Source organism: Electrophorus electricus, chromosome 1, assembly GCF_041902795.1.
Source record: "Electrophorus electricus isolate QZ-2024a chromosome 1, ASM4190279v1, whole genome shotgun sequence".
NCBI lineage: Eukaryota > Metazoa > Chordata > Actinopteri > Gymnotiformes > Gymnotidae > Electrophorus > Electrophorus electricus.
In genome coordinates this window covers 8,163,572-8,184,713 of record NC_137497.1, presented here as the reverse complement: position 1 = coordinate 8,184,713, position 21,142 = coordinate 8,163,572, and the positions used below count along the sequence as shown (strand labels likewise).

The following is a 21,142-nucleotide window of genomic DNA, read 5'->3' as shown; positions in this document are numbered from 1 at the left end:
ACAGTTTAGTAAAAGATTCAATAATTATAAGAAGCACAGGTACTGAATTAACTGGGTCAGTTACAAATAACGTATCACCCAAATAAAGCATCAACTTATGAATTTATATGCACACTGTGATACCAGGAAAGAATGTGAGAGTGGAGATCCCTGTGAAATTCCTCTAGAGAGCTTAAAGTAAACTGAAATATATCCATCAGTGTGTCCTGCTGCGTCAGGTTTATTATAAAGTACTTTAATCCACTTAGGTTTCACCAAATCCAAAAGTCTCCAGCAACTTAAACAAGTACCCCCACTACACACAATCAAATGCCTTTTCAGCGTCCAAGAAGACAGGAATACTGGCATCAGATACCGCCCACATTATAGTAATAACACACCTAATATTATCAGAGGAAGTTTTGAATAAAACTGACCTGGTCCTTATGGATCAATGACACAATTACTCCATCTAATCTATCTGCCAAAATCTTGGACACTATTTTAGAATCAAGAGTTATTAAGGAGATTGGCCTACAATCACCAGGGTCTTTATCTTTCTTTAATATTAAGGTAATTAGGGACTGAGACTCTCTGCTTTTCTAAATTAAAAATCACACATATAAATACGTGTGATTTTAATTTAGAATTTTGTCTTCATTTTTGAATTTTGAAAGATTCAGCTGGGAAATATTGTAACATTAGAAATGAAAAAAAGATGAGTGGTTAGAACAGGGGAAGTTGGGTTGGTTCCTAATTTTCAGGATCAGTTTGCTTTGCGTATATCAGGGTCACTGACAGGTTTTCTTTTGATGGGTCTTACCAAGCACAGGGCACTGAGTGAACTGTCTGTGTGATGGGGGTGTCTGGTGTGTGTGCTCACCATAGCTGGCACATCCCTGCCTTGCAGGTATTGGTCATGGTTAAGGTCAACAACCAAACTCAGTACCGTTACAGACAGGACTCACCGGTGGTGTTTGTGGGTGGGCTGCCCCACTCTGGCACCACACTGATGTGGGAAATGCTCATGATATGTAATACTGTTACTGAGTGTGTGTGTGTATGGTTGGTTATGTGCTGTGAGTGATGTGTAACACCGTTACTGAAGGTGTGTGTAGGGTTGGTTATGAGCTGTGAGTGATGTGTAACACTGTTAATGAATGTGTGTGTGTAGGGTTGGTTATGTATTGTGAACGATGTGTAACACTGTTACTGAATGTGTGTGTGTAGGGTTGGTTATGTAACGTGAGTGATGTGCAACACTGTCCATACAATCTCAGGTCTCTCCTGTTTCACACCTTGTTTCTGATGGACTTGATCTTGTTTTCTCAGCCATAATCTGAGAAACATTTCTCACTTATTTGGTTCTGCAATACAATAATTGAGTTTTAAATCAAAACTTTACATATTTATTCAGTTTGCCCTCTAACATAAATCCACTGATCAATTTTTTTTCTTTCAGTGTGTTGTTTTTACTTGCAAAAAATAAAAAATAATGATTATTTCACATGTATCATTTCCATAGACACCTCCAAATTATCAAACACTTAAAACACCTCAAACATCAGTAAGCAAAGTATTCATTTTGTGTCTGTTGTTACTGTAATGAATTGTGTTCAAACTGAGACTTGTAACATTTCCTTATTCAAAATATCAAAAATATCAAATCAGACTGTAATCGACAGTTTCAAGATAAACAGACCATAGATGTACCTAAAAGATTATATTTTGGTAACAATGTAACATATCAAAATACAGTAATAAATTTAAACAAAAAGTTCCATAAAACATGATTTCTTCTTGTATTTCAAAATAAACAGCATGACATCTTATATGCCAGAGATAAAAAACACATGGCAGGTCTTTACCCATAAGGCACTGCAAGGGAAGTGTTTGGATTTACAGAGGCAAAGAGAATAAACACCTCATTAATATTCATGAAAAAGTTTAAAACATGTTTGTAGTACTGACAGAGGAATGAAAAATACATTTTGTAAAGACAAACATTAAGCAACTCCTGGCAGCAAATTGCATTTTGTACTGACAACATTTGCTTATCTACCTCTTTCATGCTTTTATTAATTTTAATCACACTCACGTATGCAATCCTTCTATCAATTTTTCATCCCTCCATCATTGCTCAGAAATGAATGCACTGATATTTTATCTCCCTGGCTACAGCCACCAGGCTTGGCAGAGAAACTCAACAGTGGACCTCAAACACCAAACTGCATATTATACCAACAGCACTCGTCTGTTTACTCCTCCTCTCCTCTCCTTTCATTAATCCCTTCATCAAATGTTCATCTTATTACTCATAAAATAAATGTAGTTAAGTACATATCTGCACTTCATAAAGAAAATTATACTGATAGAAATACAACTCAGTGTTTACAATCTTTACTTTCTAGTTACTTAATGCTTGTTGATTCATCTTCTTTCAATATGTTTCTCAGCTCTAACTCTAGTGATCTTGTCATTAGCCAGATTACCGACACTGGTAACTAGCAGGTGCATTTAATAATAGCCAGCTGGTGAAACAATAAACACCACAGGGTCTGTCAACCTTGCTCGAAACCAAATGACATGAAGCAGGCCTGTTTCAATTATACTACGCTTTGAAATTAATGCAGCATTATAGCACTGGGAAAACCAACCAAAATAACTGACCATAATCACCAAGACCACAAGGAGAAGTTTTGAAAATATAACCTGAACAATAAGGGAGACTCTTAAATAAAACATGTTGACAAATGGCAACTAAACTATTTAAACTATTCAAAGATGCTACAGACAAAATTTCCAGTTTTTCCATGAGCTGACAAAAATATTTACATGTGCATTAAATTACATCCCAGGATCTCACAGTAATACTTACATAAACAACTTTATGATTTACAGTACTGGGCAGATGCTCTTATAGTGACTGATGTATGTTTATCAGTATGACGACATGTGTCCTCTCTGAGGATCAAACCATGATTCTGGAGATGTATCTTACTGTACCTGCTCTACCAGGTAAGCTTCAGGAGTGCTAACGTCATAAAACTCTGATCATGTATGACTGAACATACACTCATCTTTGACCCCTGAATGGTACAGAGAAAGGCAGTGTGGGTACATACATGTGCGTGTGTGTGTATGTGTGTGTGTGTGTGTGTACAAGAGGGCCAAATCATTTATCATCTCTCAGACTTCCTCATGGTTATTATTGGGAGATCACCTCTGTTGTTCACCTGAGTGGTTTAGTCCATTCATATTAACTCCTCTGTTGTCATGGTTACTGTTCCATTCACTGTACTTCCTTTCTAGAGTTCCTGAATTTTTTTCCTCAGCTGCACAATCACCAGCACTGCTGCCACAAGCCCCGCCCCCGTCAGAGCCAGGAACACCGTCAACACCGTCACTGTGGAGCTCTGATTGGGACATGGCTGGACTTCTGCAACAGACACACACACACACACACACACACACACACACACAAAAAGAGACAAAAATGGTCAAAAATTATGAACCACTATTTAAACAGTACAGAGTTATAATTATATGTGTATGTATCAGAGTGAACATGACAGGATCGAGAGAGATTGTGGGATTAATTTACATATTAACACACAGCATAATTACTACAGTGAACAGTGGTATTGGGGCTGAAGTATTTGTAGATTTATTGAGGGTCGTATGTAGAGGGTTGAGCATCAGGAGCAGACAAGGCCAAACTAAAAAATAAAACATAAACCACACTAGAAATAAAAATTATTATTTTAGTTGGTTACATTTATTTAGTGCCTTTCTCAAACTCAAGGATGCTTTGCAGGCAGAAATCAGCCAATTTACACACAGCGTATTCTCTATCAGAAACTACGGACTCCTGGGGGACTGTGCCAGGTGTAGGAGAATGGGAGGAGGTTTAGACCAGGACAGAGCACCAACCATCACTGAACACACACACACACACACACACACACACACACACACACACACACACACATCTATTTTTATGTATATTCATGCAAAACTCACATTGATACAGGACAGTTTTATAGTATCCAGTCATGCTAACCTCCATGTTTTTGCGAGGAATCCAAAGGAAACCTGCACAGATACAGAGAACACAGAAACTCCACCCAGATAGGGACTTGAAGGCTGAGAGGCAAACATGCCAACCGCCAAGTCCTGCTGCCCAAAACAACCAACTGTCCCAACTGAACACAAACAAAATTAAATACAATAACCCTCCCTAACTCCCAAAAACTAATAAACACAGGAAAAGAACAGAACAGAAGTCCCCCTTCCCAAGTACGATTCACGCAGGACTACTATAATACACTAGATACAGAATAATATTTACAACTGTGAATACGTCCAGAAAAGGGGGAAGCGATAAGTGGGAATGATTTAACAAGCAGAGGCCCAAAAACACAACAATCGTCAAACAACGTTCACTGAACAAACACAGCCAGCAACAGTGAAGATGAATCTCTGTCTGTCACTTCTTCCCAGTCTTCCTCTTTTGAGCAGGGTAGAATGAGACAGACAATCAAGACACAACATAGCAACCCAGAACAATACCAGCACAGGACAGAAGAGTTGATCAGGTGGAGGGGTAGGATCATCAAGAAGGGGAGGAGCTACAGACTGTAACATAAACATAAACAAACACAAATAACCCTACCCATAACACAAACAGGGTTGTAACACCTTCAAATACAAACACTTTAATTTTTCTGACTCATCACTCAATCATTCATGATTGTTTTGGTATCAGTAAGCAGGTATCACACCAAGTGCCACAAAAGATCAGTGGCTGGATCCAAGAATGTCTATGTGAGAATCCACCTCAAAGAGTCCAGTGAAAATCAACCGGGTCAACATGCTTTATTGGGGATATGCTTAGATAAACAGGACCTCAACTAAGACAAAGACCTAAAACTATGACTGTCAAACTAATGCTGAACCATGGATGTGCATGTAAACATAGTTACTGACACAATGCACATCTGCCTCCCCAACATAAAGTAATTCTAGACAACATTAAAATCACAGTAACCACACTTACCTTCCACAGTAACTGTGTATGTCTGAATAATCTCTTCATTCTTAGTGTCTCTGATGATGTAAACTCCACCATCAGATGGTGCAGTTCCTCGCAGCTCCACAGCAGAGATGAGCGACACTCTCTGAGTGTATTCAGGTTTACACTTCAGTGAGTGTCCAGCCACTGTGCAGATCTGTCCACTAGAGAGAATAGCTGCACCTGTGCTGTTATAAATCACCTCAACTGACTCTGACATGAGCAAATCCAGCACCAGAGGTTCACCAGGCTTAATCTGAATTGAGGAATTCCAGGCTGTGGAAAAAAACAATTAGAAACTTCAATGTAAAATACAACTGATTTGACCATGTAACCTCAGAATTACAAATCTGATATAAACATTTAAACATTACATACAAGCTCCTTCTGTTTTTCCCCACATATCTGATATTTGAAGTTTACAATTCTATGATCTACTTTATTTACCCCAGATAAATAAAGTTCTATCTGTCTACATAAATAATGGTTTAGTAACAACTAGATAATCCATGAGGACACTTACCCTCTATCCGTAGACTCACATCACAGATGTCTTTACCACTACAGGCGCAGGTGTACCAGGTCCTCTTAGTGTAATCAGCATCAGTGATGGTCAGGGAGAGATCGCCCTTCAGGTACTGATCATGGGACATGTGAAATCCCTCCTCTGACTGGCAGGATGTCTGGTTACACTGAGCCAGAATGTCAAGTTGTTTATAGGACACAGTCCATGTAACCAGACCAGAACACGTCTGAGTGCAGGGGAGAGTAGCAGCATCATGAAGATTCACCTTTACTGAAGGAAAAGAGTCTGAAAGAGACATTAAGAAAAGAGTTTAAAACGTTATGAAAGTTTATGAACTCTTTAGAAGTTTCTATATTTCTGCATATATATGAACTAAAACTTCAGATTGTCAAACAAGTCCTGAAAGTGGATAAAGAGAAACAAATCAAACAAATGAAACAAAAATATTAGACTGTCATTTATTTATAGAGGAAAATGACCCAATGTTTCCTATCAATGCAATAAATATCAACTTGTAAAAATATTTATTGTTCTTTAGAATGTTAATTTATTTTTTGTCATATCCATGCATGATACAGCATATATAATACATCCCACACTAAAATAATTCCCAACACAACTGAACCACAGTCCCTCCGTGGCTTTTAATGAAAAAATATTAGATCTGTATTGCTATCAGGCAACATTCAAATGCAAGATATCAGTATCAGATCAGCAGAGAAAAACTGGTATCATGCTCTCTCTATAAATAAAGTAAAACTAAAAATATCAACCCATTCACTCAGGCTACTTAAATATTCTTTGTTACTCAAAGATGCATTTCTATATAAGAGCAGAACTGACTGATACTGCTCATTAGTACGGCTGCAGGGACATCTGTGCCTTCTATGTCTGTGTCTACATGACCATTCTGGTGATCTTTTAATTAAAGGGTTCTGAAATGCAAGTCTATTAGCAAAATGACAGGGAATCTGTCCAATGAAATGTGTGAATTTAATATTTTTGACTCTGGGGGCAGGCCTATAGCAGCCTGGCCCTTCTCAGTGTTCTGAAGAAGGGACTATGGCATTAATGTTTTATTAATACTTTTATGTACATGCTACCTTAGCCAGCTGACTGAGTGAGACAGTAGGTATGACGATCCACACATCCACAGTGAGTTACACAGTACAGTTCTCATGAACAGCAGCAATGCAGTAACATGTTTACTATTAAAATGGACGATATCATTTACACTGTGTAACAAAATGAGTTATTAAAAAACAGAATGTATTAATTCATTTCATATATTCAATTCACATATAAAGAAGGTTAAATAATAAATAAAGGTCAAGCAGGTACAATAGTCCAGTTCACACACCAGAATCAAAATGAAATTCTGATGACCAAATAGAACCTGTACTGTACACTTACCAGCTATGACTGTCAGCAGCTGTAACAGCAGAACACAGTGACACCTGCTGCAGGACAGCATGACTGAGGAGACAAAAGAGAACCCAGTCAGTACTGTACAGAGGAGACAGGAGGACCCAGTCAGTACTGTACAGAGAAGACAGGAGGACCCAGTCAGTACTGTACAGAGGAGACAGGAGGACCCAGTCAGTACTGTACAGAGGAGACAGGAGAACCCAGTCAGTACTGTACAGAGGAGGCAGGAGGACCCAGTCAGTACTGTACAGAGGAGACAGGAGAACCCAGTCAGTACTGTACAGAGGAGACAGGAGAACCCAGTCAGTACTGTACAGAGGAGACAGGAGAACCCAGTCAGTACTGTACAGAGGAGACAGGAGGACCCAGTCAGTACTGGACAGAGGAGACAGCAGAACCCAGTCAGTACTGTACAGGGGAGACAGGACAACCCCAGTCAGTACTGTACAGAGGAGACAGGAGGACCCAGTCAGTACTATACAGAGGAGACAGGAGGACCCAGTCAGTACTGTACAGAGGAGACAGGAGGACCCAGTCAGTACTGTACAGAGGAGACAGGAGGACCCAGTCAGTACTGTACAGAGGAGGCAGGAGGACCCAGTCAGTACTGTACAGAGGAGACAGGAGGACCCAGTCAGTACTGTACAGGTAGGAGCAGCTGAGTAAATCTCAGAGTGATCACTATTAGGAAAAAAGTCCCTTACTTACAGTACCCTGATTACACCACACACCATAAAAGAAACAGGACTAAACTGCTAAACAACATTAGGAACAGGACTAAAGCACCATCTATTCCACAGTAGAAACAGGACTAAACCCCACTACACCTCAGCAGCACAGTAATCCTCCTTTACCAGAGGGGGTTAGTCCAGGATCCAGAACATCACAGTCCTGCCTGCCAGTACGTTGTGTTGTTCAATACGTTGTTCAATTCCCTTATTCTCAGCAGTCATGCTGTGTTTGATATATCTGGCAACATTAAAATACTAATCAGATGGGACTCATTTTCCAGTCACATGTACATAAAGCAACTTTACCTCAAGACCTCTAGAGTGTATGACAGACTTGCACACAGGATCAGAAACCTCAGCATAAATTATAGACATGTCAGTGGCTACTGGATTTACGTATTACTGTCTCACTAAAACATCCACGTGTGATACGTAGCTTTCGTTGAAAGAAACCAGTAAATATTTTTCACATTCTACACAGAATTACATACGTGTAGGGGAATTTACTTAAAACTTCTGAAAAGTCATTTGCCTCCTTAAGCACTTACGTGATTGGAGAAAAAAGCACCAAAACTTAAAAACCCCTGAGATTACAGCAAACAGCCGTTTATAGCAGGAAATTAAACTTGAAACCTGAAACGTGAAACTTGAAACTTGAAACTTGAAAAAGGTGCAAGAATGCTTGCAGACGCTGCAGTAGGTAAAATGACTGATATGGCGAGAGTAAAATCACTAAGGAACGAGGGAAATGATTACATCACCGCACCTCACCATGTCAAATGAATCCTGTCTGAATATTCTTAACACACATGAGGTTCTGAATCCGGTTCTGGGGACCCACCGCCTTGCACAGTTTCCCATCTGATCCAGCTCATGAAAGACTTCATGACCCAGAAAACCTGAAACTGTCCGCCAGCGGGTGCAATGTTACCAGTCTTAAATGTACATGACAAACACAGAAATAAACCTGAAACATTTTTTCTTTGGGCTGAAACTGTTCCTGGCGACATGCGGAATCAATTAGTCTGTAATGCATCTATAAAACAGGAGTATTGTAACGGTCAGTAATTTGCGGACTGTCCCCTTAAGTTACGTTTACGTAAAAGGCGTGTGCACGTAGGCCACGCGGAAGAGTTGGTTTTGTACTGTGCGTGACGGACGTTGCCGGACCCAGCTCTTCATTTATCGTTATTTACTTCTTTAGTAACGCGTTATGAGCTGTGGATGTTTTTACAACTCATGTATGAGCTGTCTACAATACTCCAGGAGCGAGCCTGTGTCACGTGGTGAATAAACCAGCAAGTTTACTACTAAACTGAGTGAGTCTGGTCAGCATCTCCTCCACGTGCTTCACACGCTTCTCTCTACCAGTTCCAAAGATCTGCTCATCTGGGTTGGAGTATAATTTAAACAGGACTAACTCCAAGCGTTACAGTATGTACTAAAGTAAACAGTTACTGTAGGTGCAAGGCAGGTGTTCTTAATAAAGTGACCGGTGAGTTTATGTAGCAACATTCGTACTTGGGCTGTTTCTCTAAAGACCTCGGAAATATTATTCCGGAGAAAAATGTATGATAAAAAATAGAGGCAGTGAAACCCACTGGCTAATCACAGAGTGCGACAGTGCTTTTGAATATTATTATTATTATTATTATTATTATTATTATTATTATTTAATAGCAATAAAGGTTTGTACGCCACATGGACATGATCTCCTACCAAACGCATTTACTGAGGTAACTGCACGCAGGAGACACACAGTCCATCTACTGAACTGCAGCATAAGAAGGCAGAACAGCACGCGGAGGGAACAAAGCGCACAGCTACTATCGCTCAGTGCACGAGCTAAAGTCCCTAAATGAACACATGAACCCGTTCAACAGTCCGCGAGACCAACCAGAGTTCTTAGCAGACATGCAAACTTTAAAACAGCTGCACTAAACATTACATATTAACTTATTATCTATCCAGATACTTTTTCCGTCCTATCTTGCCGAGTCCTGAGCTTGCGCTGTCAGAATATATAAACACGTTTAAACTAACCGCTAGAGATGTTGGAACTTGAAATGTCAATTTTTTTTCTCCTCCAAACCCTTCTCTTTCCCTTTATGGTTCTTTCAACCTACAGTTCACCAAGACACACAAGTAGCAGGCCAATCCGTTTCAACTCAGGCAAGCATGTATGCTTGCGGATAAATGTGAGTGTGCGGTTTATTTGTTTTTTCACGTGAAAGTTAAGAGGTGCGGTGTGACTGCGCAGGATGCGAGCGCCCCTGTTCCTCTCCGAGCAGAGGATAGGCAGCCGTATCCACGCAGTCTAAGCCACGCCGACCCGAAATGGGAACCCGAGTTTGACTTCAGCTTTCTGTTCGAGTACAGCGGCCGAGGCGGAGACACGGACACGGAGAGACGTTTGGAGGCAGGTCGCCGATTGCGCGTAAGCTCAGGTTCAGCCGCCCAGTTCAGTAAGATGATCAAGTGTATCTATTAATATTTTATATTAACTGTTACCTTAGAGAAAGCATCACCCTTGCCGTTCCTGGCAGCTTCACTAAATATTAAATATTAATTTATTATCTATGCAGATGGATACTTTTTCCGTCCTATATTGCTGAGCCGTTATGTTCATAAATCACTTTCTGACAGCTAGTGCGCATATCTGGACGGTAATCAGAAGTACATCTATATAAAAACTCTTAAACTCACCGTTACAGATGTCGCCTTTCAACCTGAAACTTGATTCAAAATGTTTCAAAAATTAAACCCGCGTGTAACCTCTGCCTAAAGGCGCCCTAATGAAATCATTCAGAGGGAGCACATCTCAGAAATTTCGTGTTAGATCAATGCAAATTAGCGCGGTGCCTCCAGAAATGTGTCTAGTACTATGTTGATAGTAATAAATCCTTTTAAACCCTCTCATGATTAATGACCCGAATGAGTCACAGATTAGTAAATACAACAAATGACACTTAATTTAAAACAAAACAAAACAAAACGTATATCCCTGCACAAAAGAAAGCAATCGCGAAATAACAGAAGCAAATCACAAACAACGAAAACCGATTCAACATAAGTATGACCGATTAATGCAGTCACCTATTAACGTCACCACAAGCGGCGGAAAAAACAACGTGAAAAAATACCAATATTAATATTTCTCTTACCCTCAGAGGCTTCAGTTGCAAATCAACCACATTGAATAATTACTGAAATTAGCAAATAAACGCTCAATAAAAATTGGTCAATACAGCAACTTAGTACGTGGATTTTCACAAACGTTTGTGTTAAAAGGCAAAATCAATATTTGCTGTGGTGCTTTCACTGACTCACAGTTTATGTAAGAAAGTGTATTGTTAGCCATATGCTATTTGGAAATGATTTCATAGACAGTATTTATATAAATGTTCTTAGATACAATATATAAAATTCATTTACACTGCTATTGTGAGGACACCAATGGACAAGATCTAAACAGTCAATCGAGTTTAGAGTTTAAAAACAAGTGTCATGTTTGTCATTTCAGTAATGGTTTGTTATGGTCGGTATAAGATGTGCAGATTAAGATTAAGGTTAAATGTATCTCTTATGACACTAAGGGTCATAGCATATATTTAATTAGGCTAATATTTTTACAAATAATACTTACACTGACAACCCTCCCTGAGAGTGCACACTAGTCTGCTTTCCAGTCAGGAAGGTCTTTATAGGTTGGGGAGGGAGGACAGACAGCACTGCGGTATTATACTTCCAGATCTGAAGATACTGTGACCTCATCTGTTATAAACACTCCTGTGGATGGACTGAAATACATTTTAGAGCTGCCGTATTTTTCTGATAAATTGTAGCCATTGAAATAAGACAACCAATCCGATGACAATCATCATTTTTTTAAATGGGCCACTACAAAATGCTCCCCGTCAGAGCGAGCACAAGTAGCAACCCTCTTGGTGGACTTAACCAGCACACCTTCCACTAATTTGTATGTCTCTGCTCTCTCAGCTGTATATGTAGCCACTCACCTCACCCTCACAGGCGCTGGCCTGGAATATGGAGATGCCAGTTTGGAAAACATTCTAAGGGATCAAGAGAAACAAACCAAAATTAATGCTAAAATTGATGCCTAAACATTTTTTAAATCAGCATTAATGTACATTACTCAGGACTATGTTAATAACGTGTTTGAAAATGGACTTTGATAAAAGGAGCTTCTTTGCAGTTAATCAGATAACTCTGTATCCCCAGCTAGTGAAGCTTAAGTGCTATTTAATTGTTGTTTGAAATAACAATCAGTCATTTTCAGTAGCACAGGTCATTGTACCGCAAATGTTAACTTCAGATGAAATGGAAACGACTTCATTAACTTCATTCATTCATTCACCCACAACTGATAACCAAGATGTCTGAGAGAAAACTTGCACTGTGTCCGACACAGACAGGTTAACGAGCAGCTAGTTAGCTCGGTCTGTCGGTCTGGCCACTAACTTTGCCCATTAAATCTCACTTTTACAGTAAAGTCTGGACGTACCGAGATGGGGAATAAAAGCCATAGAAATAAATTGAGCGCAACAAATTGAAGGGAAAATGTAAAAGAGGGAGCCTGGCTTCACTTACCAAATGCTGTAAGTCAGAAGTGTGGTAGGATGCTGGGACAGCAACGGGATGGCAACGGGAGAGCCAATAAAAATTGGAGAAACACGTTGGAACAGACCAATGGTGCTCTGCGGCGTTTTGCAGAATATTGGAACAGGCCAATGAGAGGACGCAAGCTCTCTGGAACATACTGGAACAGAAAATCAGGGTCAGTGGAATGAGTCAACATATTGAGACGGACAGACCCACAAAAGATAAAGAAAATGAAAGCTAAACACGATAGAACCAATACACTGACAGAAACACAACTGGGAACAGGTTACAAGGCAACAACATGAAATGAAGAAGGACCTTAGTATAAATGGAGGCTTAGTACAATGAACACAGGCTGAGTGAACAATAACTAGCAACAAGACTGGAAAGACACTAGAAATATATACACAAGTTAACAAGGAATATACACACAAGTTAACAAGGAATATACACACGAATTAACAAGGAACAACTAGAAACAGGAGAAAACAGGCAGAACAACCAGACAAGGGGGAGTAACAGAAAAATCAAAACAAAGAAGCTCATGGAAAGAAAACCAAGTTGTAAAGCCAAAACAGAGCATGACAGGATTGCTAAAGTGACCGAGATGACAGGGAGGGGACAACCGTGACAATGCAGAGTAATAATAATAATAATTACTCATATGCAGGAATATACAGTGCAATAATAATTACTCAAACATGCAGGAACATAGAGAGTAAAAGTTACTCAGGCCTACAGGAACATATAATTATTCAGTCATATAGGAAGAGTGTTCCAAAGTAGGACACTGAAGGCACTGACGTTTATACCTAAAATGTTTGTTGAAAGACATTTACTCTACAACACAGTGCTCCAATATTCCATCATCACCATCATCATCAGTCTTTTCACCCTCGTTGAAGCACACTGGGATGTGAACTTGATTTATCTGGGTTAAATAAAGTAGAACAGAAAACTTCACAAACATCAGATATGTGGGGGAAAAACAGAAGGAGCTTGTATAATGTTTAAATGTTTATATCAGATTTGTAGTTCTGAGGTTACATGGTCAAATCAGTTGTATATTACATTCAAGTGTCTAATTATTTTCCACAGCCTGGAATTCTTCAGTTCAGATTAACCCTGGTGAACCTCTGGTGCTGGATTTGCTCATATCAGAGTCAGTGGAGTTGATTTATAACAGCACAGGTGCAGCTGCTCCCTCTAGTGGACAGATCTGTACAGTGGCTGGACACTCACTGAAGTGTGAACCTGAATACACTCAGTGAGTGTCACTCATCTCTACTGTTGAGCTGAGAGGAACAGCTCCATCTGATAGTGATGTTTACAGCATCAGAGACACTAAGAATGAAGAGATTATTCAGACATACGCAGTTACTGTGGAAGGTAAGTGTGATTACTGTGATTTTAATGTTGCCTAGAGTTGAGGTCCTGTTTATCTAAGCATATCTCCAATAAAGCATGTGGACCTGGTTGATTTTCACTGGACTCTTTGGGGTGGATTCTCACATGGACACTCTTGGATCCAGCCACTGATGTTTTACGGCACTTGGTGTGAGTCCTGCTTACTCATACCAAAACAATCATGAGTTATTGAGTGATGAGTCAGAAAATCTGAAATGTTTGTATTTGAAGGTGTTACAGCCTTGTTTGTGTTATGGGTAGGGTTATTTGTGTTTGTTTACATTTATGTTACATTTATGTTTGTTCAGTGAGTGTTTGTTGTGGTTTTGGGCCTCTGCTTGTTAAATCATTCTGAGTTATCGCATCCCCTTTTTCTGGATGGGTTCACTGTTGTAAATATTATTCTGTGTATAGTGTATTGTAGTAGTCTTGCGTGAATCGTAGTTGGGAAGTTTGGAGTTTGACACCTTTTTTATTTGCTCAGTTCTTTACTTCTGTTAGTTTTTGGAAGTTAGGGAGGGTTATTTTGCTTAATTTGGTTTGTGTTCAGTTGAGACAGTTGGTTGTTTTGGGCAGCAGTGGTTGGTGGTTGGCATGTTTGCCTTTCAGCCTTCGAGTCCCTCCCTGGGTGGAGTTTCCGTGTTGTCTGTGTGGGTTTCCTCTGGGGTCCTCCCAAAAACATGGAGGTTAGGATGACTGGATACTCTAAAACTGTCGTGTGTGTGTGTGTGTGTGTGTGTGTGTGTGTGTGTGTGTGTGTGTGTGTGTGTGTGTGTGTGTGTGTGTGTGTGTGTGTGTCCGTCCAGTGATGGTTGGTGCTCTGTCCTGGTCTAAACCTCCTCCCCTTCTCCTACACCTGTTCAGTCCCCCAGGGGTCTGTGGTTTCTGATAGAGAGAACACTGTGTGTAAATTGGCTGCTGCTTCTCATCTGTTTGTGAGTGATTTCAGTGTAAAAGCTAATGTCTGCCTGTAAAGCGTCCTTGAATTTGAGAAAAGCGCTAAATAAATGTACCTCATTATAAACTACGCCACAGCCAATTAGCCCACAAAAGCAACTACCCCAACAGCTAAACACCCCCTTTGCCTCAGCTACCCCACAACCAATTATCCCAATGCTAATTACCACCACCTCCATATAGCACTTAAGTACAAGTACCTCCACAGATAAATAATCCAAAAACAACTATCCAACAGCTAAATAACTTCTCAGCCCACAGCCAATTAGCCATCACCACAAATTACCCCCAACGTCCCTCAATAACAACCAAATCAGCCAAATTGCCCTCAACAAATTCCCCCCACATCTTAAAAACTCCCCAACAACAGTTACACCATTACACTAAAAGCCCTCAACTACAACTACCCCAACAGGTAAATACCCACTTATCCTCAACTAACCCCACAGCCATAGCAACACACTTGACACTCCACAGTAACCACCTAGCAAGACCATAGCAACCAATTGGGAACCCATAGCGGCGACCTGAGATACCACAGCAACAACCTAGTGAGACCATAGCAACCACTCTGTAATACCCTAACAACCACCTGGGATACCATAGGAAACACCTAGCAAGAACCATAGCAACCACCTAGCAACCACTTGGGACTCCACAGCAACCACATAGCAACTACCTAGGAATGGCTCAATAGTATTTCAGGATTTCATTTTCTATGTAAACTGCATTTGACATTATTTCACAGTATTTATCATGTTATCAACATTAAAAAACACTAAACCCCTCATCCTCAACTACCACTCAGCCAATTAACCCTCAACCAAATTTACCCCCACAACAAAATATCCCTCAACATTTACCCTAGCAACTCCATAGCAACCACTTGGCAACATCCAAAACAACCATCTAGGGACTCCATAGCAACCACCTATCGAGACTTTAGAAGCAAATTGGTAACACCTTAGCAACCACATTTATTATATTAATAGATAGTCCATGATTTAGGTCATATAAAAATAATAAACTGATTTTTAAATCTACCCTACATAAATGCTGTTTAAACATGATATTTTAGCTGTTGAGACATATTGTAGTCAGCTTTAAATCTAATGTCACCAAGTTGCCCCCTTTCATTACTGTAACGTCATGGAAGGGCGTGGAGCAGGACGCACAGACTTCTCTCGGCTTGTGAAACATTTAATGACACAAAACATAAAGACGATGGTGGCACTCACAAATAACATTAACAACCAGCATAGACACACTTAACACTAATTACTTTAACATTAACACAAGCTAGACAAACAAGGTTACTAATATCACATTTGGACACTAACAAACAAATATCAACATGCTACATCAACAATGACCAACACACTGCACACTTTGACACGGGTTTATATACATTTAGAAAAGATGAGGTGCAGATGTCTGCAGGCGTGACCACAAACACAGATCCTCCCACTGCACGTGGCGGGCCAAACCACGTGACTCACGGAGGCGAGCGTTCCGTGACAGTTAGCAGTTACCCCCAGTGTTTCTATACTTGTCATTTGTCTTTTTTCTAATGGCATTGTGTAAGAGCCAAATAATTTCCCCACACTACGTCATCATTATATAAGAGCCAAAATTCTTCACAGAAATGCTTGAGTCAAATTACATTTAATTCATCTTACATTCAGACTGGCCACAGTTGCTCTGGTGGCTGAATACTGAAGGTTTTGCATTATCCCTGCAAATGTACATTTAGATGGTAAAAAGTCATGACAGTTTTATCAAGTGTTTAAGATGGAAAAAAAGGCCAAGCCACAAATTTAATTCCTGACACTGAGATGACGTGAGGTAATCTGAAACTACAGAAATATAAATGTGGACATCAGTGTACATTTACAGCATTTGGTGACTTACAGAAGTGCTTTGTAGTCTCTATCTAATACAGATGCTCATGTGAAAATAGAGAGGTAAGTGTCAATAATACTCAGGCTAAAGTCCAGCATGGAGGGGAACTTGACTGTGGACCAAAATTTCATAATTATGTTATGCATTATCCGTTATTAATTAATATGTTCTTAGTGTGTTTACCCTTTTATTAGCAGCAAATACCCTGAGTATACATATGCATTAGGGATCCCTTGCATTACATGTGTTTAAACAGAATCCAATATGACATATGACCAGTTGTAAAAAGACTGCATTCTGAAGTTAACTGACTATGCATTCTGAAGTTAGCTGACTAACCAACATGTCTTGCCCTGAGTACAGGTCAAGATCCATTGGTCTGTGCACAACAATGCTCATATGAAAGCATTTAAATTTAATATATGTATTGTTAATTTACATGTTCAAGTACACTGATATTTTCATATAATGAACAATCTCAGTAACTTCAGAACCACCCTAGTTATGCAGAAATGGAACCCCAGTTTTGCAGAAACTTTCTACTCACTTTTAGTGGAACTGACAGTCCTATGGACATACAAACACAAAAGAGAAATATTTAAACTTTTGAAATGTATAAAAAATAAATTTTATCTTGCAAACAATGTCTATTAACTAAATGATACTAAATGCTTGTAAACATTTTATGTGATTTCTTTCAACTCATATGACCCTGCTTTATATGAAGAGTGCATTTTGAACAGTTACTGAAAGAAAGAGTGAGCTATCTGGTGCTCCCATATACACCTATAAGTTCATTTATTACATCTTTAGCTACTGACTGCAGGTGTAATGGCAACCTGCAAACAAGCATGAGAACAGAAACACATTCATTTCCATCATGTCATACTAAGGTCACTCCATACAGTATATAATTAGGCCTATGTGTCAATGTTATGAATTATGAATTTGTATCAAATTGCACTTACACTAACCATCAAGTGTTTCACCAGCTGTTAAACCTGCAAACAGTGTAACAAAAGACAAACAAAATAAGAAATTTGACAAAAAGTTACCTTAACAGGCTACAATATCCCTACTAACAGCTATAGCTAAATGCTATAACAGTCACAGATTAATATGAAAGCTTCATCTTACTTTTAGGTGTCACGGTACGGCCCCTCCCCCCTCAAGTCTGCGTGCGTGAGCGTGTCTGTGTGTTCGTATTGCCACGCCCTCTTGTATTGTGCACCTGATCCTTGTTGTGTGTAGTTGTCATGAGTGTATACAAGTCTCGTTTTGTATCGTCAAAGTTGTCGGTGTTTGATCCAAGTAGTGTTAATACGTGTATGTTTAATGTGTAAATAAGACATATGCTTATGTTCAACGTGCCTCGTCCCCGCATCCTGCTTAACTTTCGTCCGTCACATTAGGAAATATGAAGTTTAACGCTATCTGTTAACCTATGGAAAGAGAAACACATCATTATCTTAACGCAGTGATTATAAAAGCATAATATTAACAAAGGGCTGAGGCATTGTTTCATTTACCCAGATACAAATAGGCTTTAGCTAGTTAATATTTTTGTATGCGTACTGTTATGTACCTGTCCAAGCTTATAACTGCATTTTACAGAGTTCAGATCATCAATGGTCAGTTTCTGAACACTGCTAACCAGACATTTGTTTAGGTTATAAACTGTTTTCAACAAAGTGTTAGCACTGTCATGGCAGTGGCATGGCTGTGAAACATCAGTAACAGTAGTGTTGCCAGGGTTTCATGTGTGCCAGTGTCATTGGTAGGATAATTAAAATAAAAAATACTGCTGACCTGGGATCAGAAACGGTGAGTCATAATGTTCTAGACGATGGTTAACCTAAACCGTGTATGCAAACAGACAGGATATAGTCTTTAGCTGAACATCTACAAGCTGTATCTACAAGGTAGGTGTTTCTATTAAGGTGGCTGGAGAGTGTATACATTTTTGCTGGTTGGCCAGTGTAACTTGCAAAAACAAGCAATTTTGTGGAATACTCTCTTATGATTCAGCCAGTAGCCAATTAGGTCTCGTTTAAATATCTATTATATTGATTTGCATTGGCACATGGAATAAGTAAATTATAGTTGTGTAGACATAAAAGGATTGATAGTACATTCCTGAGTCAATTTGGACTTGTCCCAAAGGTACAACTGCTGCTATATCTTGTAAGTTTATTTTGGCCAGCCCATAAAAATCTTTAGTTTCTTAATCCTTTTCCACCTGCCCCTTACAAACTTACAATTTAGGAAAAAAGAGAGAAAAAAACTGATTTACCTTCATAACTGTATGGGTAGTGGAACTAAACTGAATGTCTTCTTTGTTTTTTTCTAATATAGAGGTGACTGATTTCCATGTCATCCGACAGACTGATTTTGTGTAGTGCAACTTCTCTCCAGAGAGACACTTCATGCATGCTTTTTCCTGAAAGCAGCCCAAGTGGTCGGGCTGAAATGGCCCCATCTTTTGGAGTTTTACAGTAGTCAACTTTAAAAAACAAATCAATAATAAAAAGACGAGGCTATTTAACATAACATTCATTGCATTAATACATAATTGATAGACCACATCCAATTACATTCTCAAATACTGAAGATGCCATTGTATTAATTAAAAGGCAAAATCAACATTTGCTGTGGTGCTTTCACTGACTCACAGTTTATGTAAGAAAGTGTATTGTTAGCCGTATGCTATTTGGAAATGATTTCATAGACAGTATTTATATAAATGTTCTTAGATACAATATATAAAGTTCATTTACCAATGGACAAGATCTAAACAGTCAAGCGAGTTTAGAGTTTAAAAACAAACATTTGTGCAAGTGCCATGTTTGTCATTTCAGTAATGGTTTGTTATGGTCGGTATAAGATATGCGCAGATTAAGATTAAGGTTAAATTTATCTCTTATGACACTAACGGTCATAGCATATATTTAATTAGGCTAATATTTTTACAAATAATACTTACACTGACAACCCTCCCTGAGAGTGCACACTAGTCTGCTTTCCAGTCAGGAAGGTCTTTATAGGCTGGGGAGGGAGGACAGACAGCATTGTGGCATTATACTTCCAGATCTGAAGATACTGTGACCTCATCTGTTATAAACACTCCTGTGGATGGACTGAAATACATTTTAGAGCTGCCATATTTTTCTGATAAATTGTAGCCATTGATGAAATAAGACAACCAATCCGATGACAATCATCATTTTTTTAAATGGGCCACTACAAAATGCTCCCCGTCAGAGCGAGCACAAGTATCAACCCTCTTGGTGGACTTAACCAGCACACCTTCCACTAATGTGTATGTCTCTGCTCTCTCAGCTGTATATGTAGCCACTCACCTCACCCTCACAGGCGCTGGCCTGGAATATGGAGATGCCAGTTTGGAAAACATTCTAAGGGATCAAGAGAAACAAACCAAAATTAATGCTAAAATTGATGCCTAAACATTTTTTAAATCAGCATTAATGTACATTACTCAGGACTATGTTAATAACATGTGTTTGAAAATGGACTTTGATAAAAGGAGCTTCTTTGCAGTTAACCAGATAACTCTGTATCCCCAGCTAGTGAAGCTTAAGTGCTATTTAATTGTTGTTTGAAATAACAATCAGTCATTTTCAGTAGCACAGGTCATTGTACCGCAAATGTTAACTTCAGATGAAGTCGAAATAAATGGAGGGTAACCACAGAAAAGAAGAAGAGATCATCACTCACTAAATATAACTTCATTCATTCACCCACAACTGATAACCAAGATGTCTGAGAGAAAACTTGCACTGTGTCCGACACAGACAGGTTAACAAGCAGCTAGTTAGCTCGGTCTGTCGGCCTGGCCACTAACTTCGCCCATTAAATCTCGCTTTTACAGTAAAGTCTGGACGTACCGAGATGGGGAATAAAAGCCATAGAAAGAAATTGAGTGCAACAAATTGAAGGGAAAATGTAAAAAAGGGAGCCTGGCTTCACTTACCCAATGCTGTAAGTCAGAAGTGTGGCAGGGTGCTGGGACAGCAACGGGATGGCAACGGGAGAGCCAATAAAAATTGGAGAAGCACATTGGAACAGACCAATGGTGCTCTGCGGTGTTTTGGAGAATATTGAAACAGGCCAATGAGAGGACGCAAGCTCTCTGGAACATACTGGAACAGAAAATCAGGGTCAGTGGAATGAGTCAACATGTGGAGACAGACAGACCCACAAAAGATAAAGAAAATGAAAGCTAAACACGATAGAACCAACACACTGACAGAAACACAACTGGGAACAGGTTACAAGGCAACAACATGAAATGAAGAAGGACCTTAGTATAAATGGAGGCTTAGTACAATGAACACAAGCTGAGTGAACAATAACCAGCGACAAGACTGGAGAGACACTAGAAATATATACACGAGTTAACAAGGAATATACACACGAGATAACAAGGAACAACTAGAAACAGGAGAAAACAGGCAGAACAACCAGACAAGGGGGAGTAACAGAAAAATCAAAACA

At 39.4% G+C, this 21,142-nt stretch overlaps 1 protein-coding gene and 1 long non-coding RNA gene across 9 annotated transcripts in view; both read right to left on the bottom strand.

Moving 5' to 3' along the window:
* LOC145657010 (uncharacterized) overlaps positions 1–21,142 on the bottom strand; it is a 245,147-nt gene that overhangs the window by 19,903 nt on the left and 204,102 nt on the right. The gene's annotated exons all lie outside the window — the stretch shown is intronic.
* LOC145657005 (uncharacterized) lies at positions 1,375–20,653 on the bottom strand. Of its 8 annotated transcripts, none has more exons than XM_081711143.1 (17): positions 20,619–20,653; positions 19,987–20,040; positions 19,611–19,663; positions 18,921–19,130; positions 18,437–18,482; positions 17,999–18,069; positions 17,596–17,628; positions 17,175–17,194; positions 13,174–13,292; positions 12,350–12,518; positions 10,445–11,811; positions 6,993–7,055; positions 5,577–5,864; positions 5,039–5,329; positions 4,003–4,617; positions 3,216–3,418; positions 1,375–3,068 (listed from the first exon to the last, which is right to left on the bottom strand). In XM_081711143.1, exons 12-15 carry the CDS (start codon positions 7,051–7,053, stop codon positions 4,595–4,597), a joined length of 663 nt encoding a protein of 220 aa, XP_081567269.1. In that variant the 5' UTR covers positions 7,054–7,055; positions 10,445–11,811; positions 12,350–12,518; positions 13,174–13,292; positions 17,175–17,194; positions 17,596–17,628; positions 17,999–18,069; positions 18,437–18,482; positions 18,921–19,130; positions 19,611–19,663; positions 19,987–20,040; positions 20,619–20,653; the 3' UTR covers positions 1,375–3,068; positions 3,216–3,418; positions 4,003–4,594. The 8 variants fall into 8 exon arrangements, with proteins under 8 accessions (XP_081567269.1, XP_081567242.1, XP_081567237.1 ...); XM_081711116.1 differs by having other exon boundaries at positions 1,375–3,418; positions 10,445–11,538; positions 11,758–11,811; XM_081711111.1 differs by having other exon boundaries at positions 1,375–3,418; positions 10,445–11,437; positions 11,758–11,811.

What these genes read in the sequence shown, in the direction of transcription:
- LOC145657005 (XM_081711143.1), bottom strand. Translation starts at nt 7,053, where the DNA reads ATGCTGTCCTGCAGCAGGTGTCACTGTGTTCTGCTGTTACAGCTGCTG. An exon ending in GCTGCTGACAGTCATAGCTG is followed by an intron (nt 5,865 to 6,992) that starts GTAAGTGTACAG and finishes TGTCTCTTTCAG; the next exon opens with ACTCTTTTCCTTCAGTAAAG. An exon ending in ATACACAGTTACTGTGGAAG is followed by an intron (nt 4,618 to 5,038) that starts GTAAGTGTGGTT and finishes TTTATGTTACAG; the next exon opens with TCTGTAGCTCCTCCCCTTCT.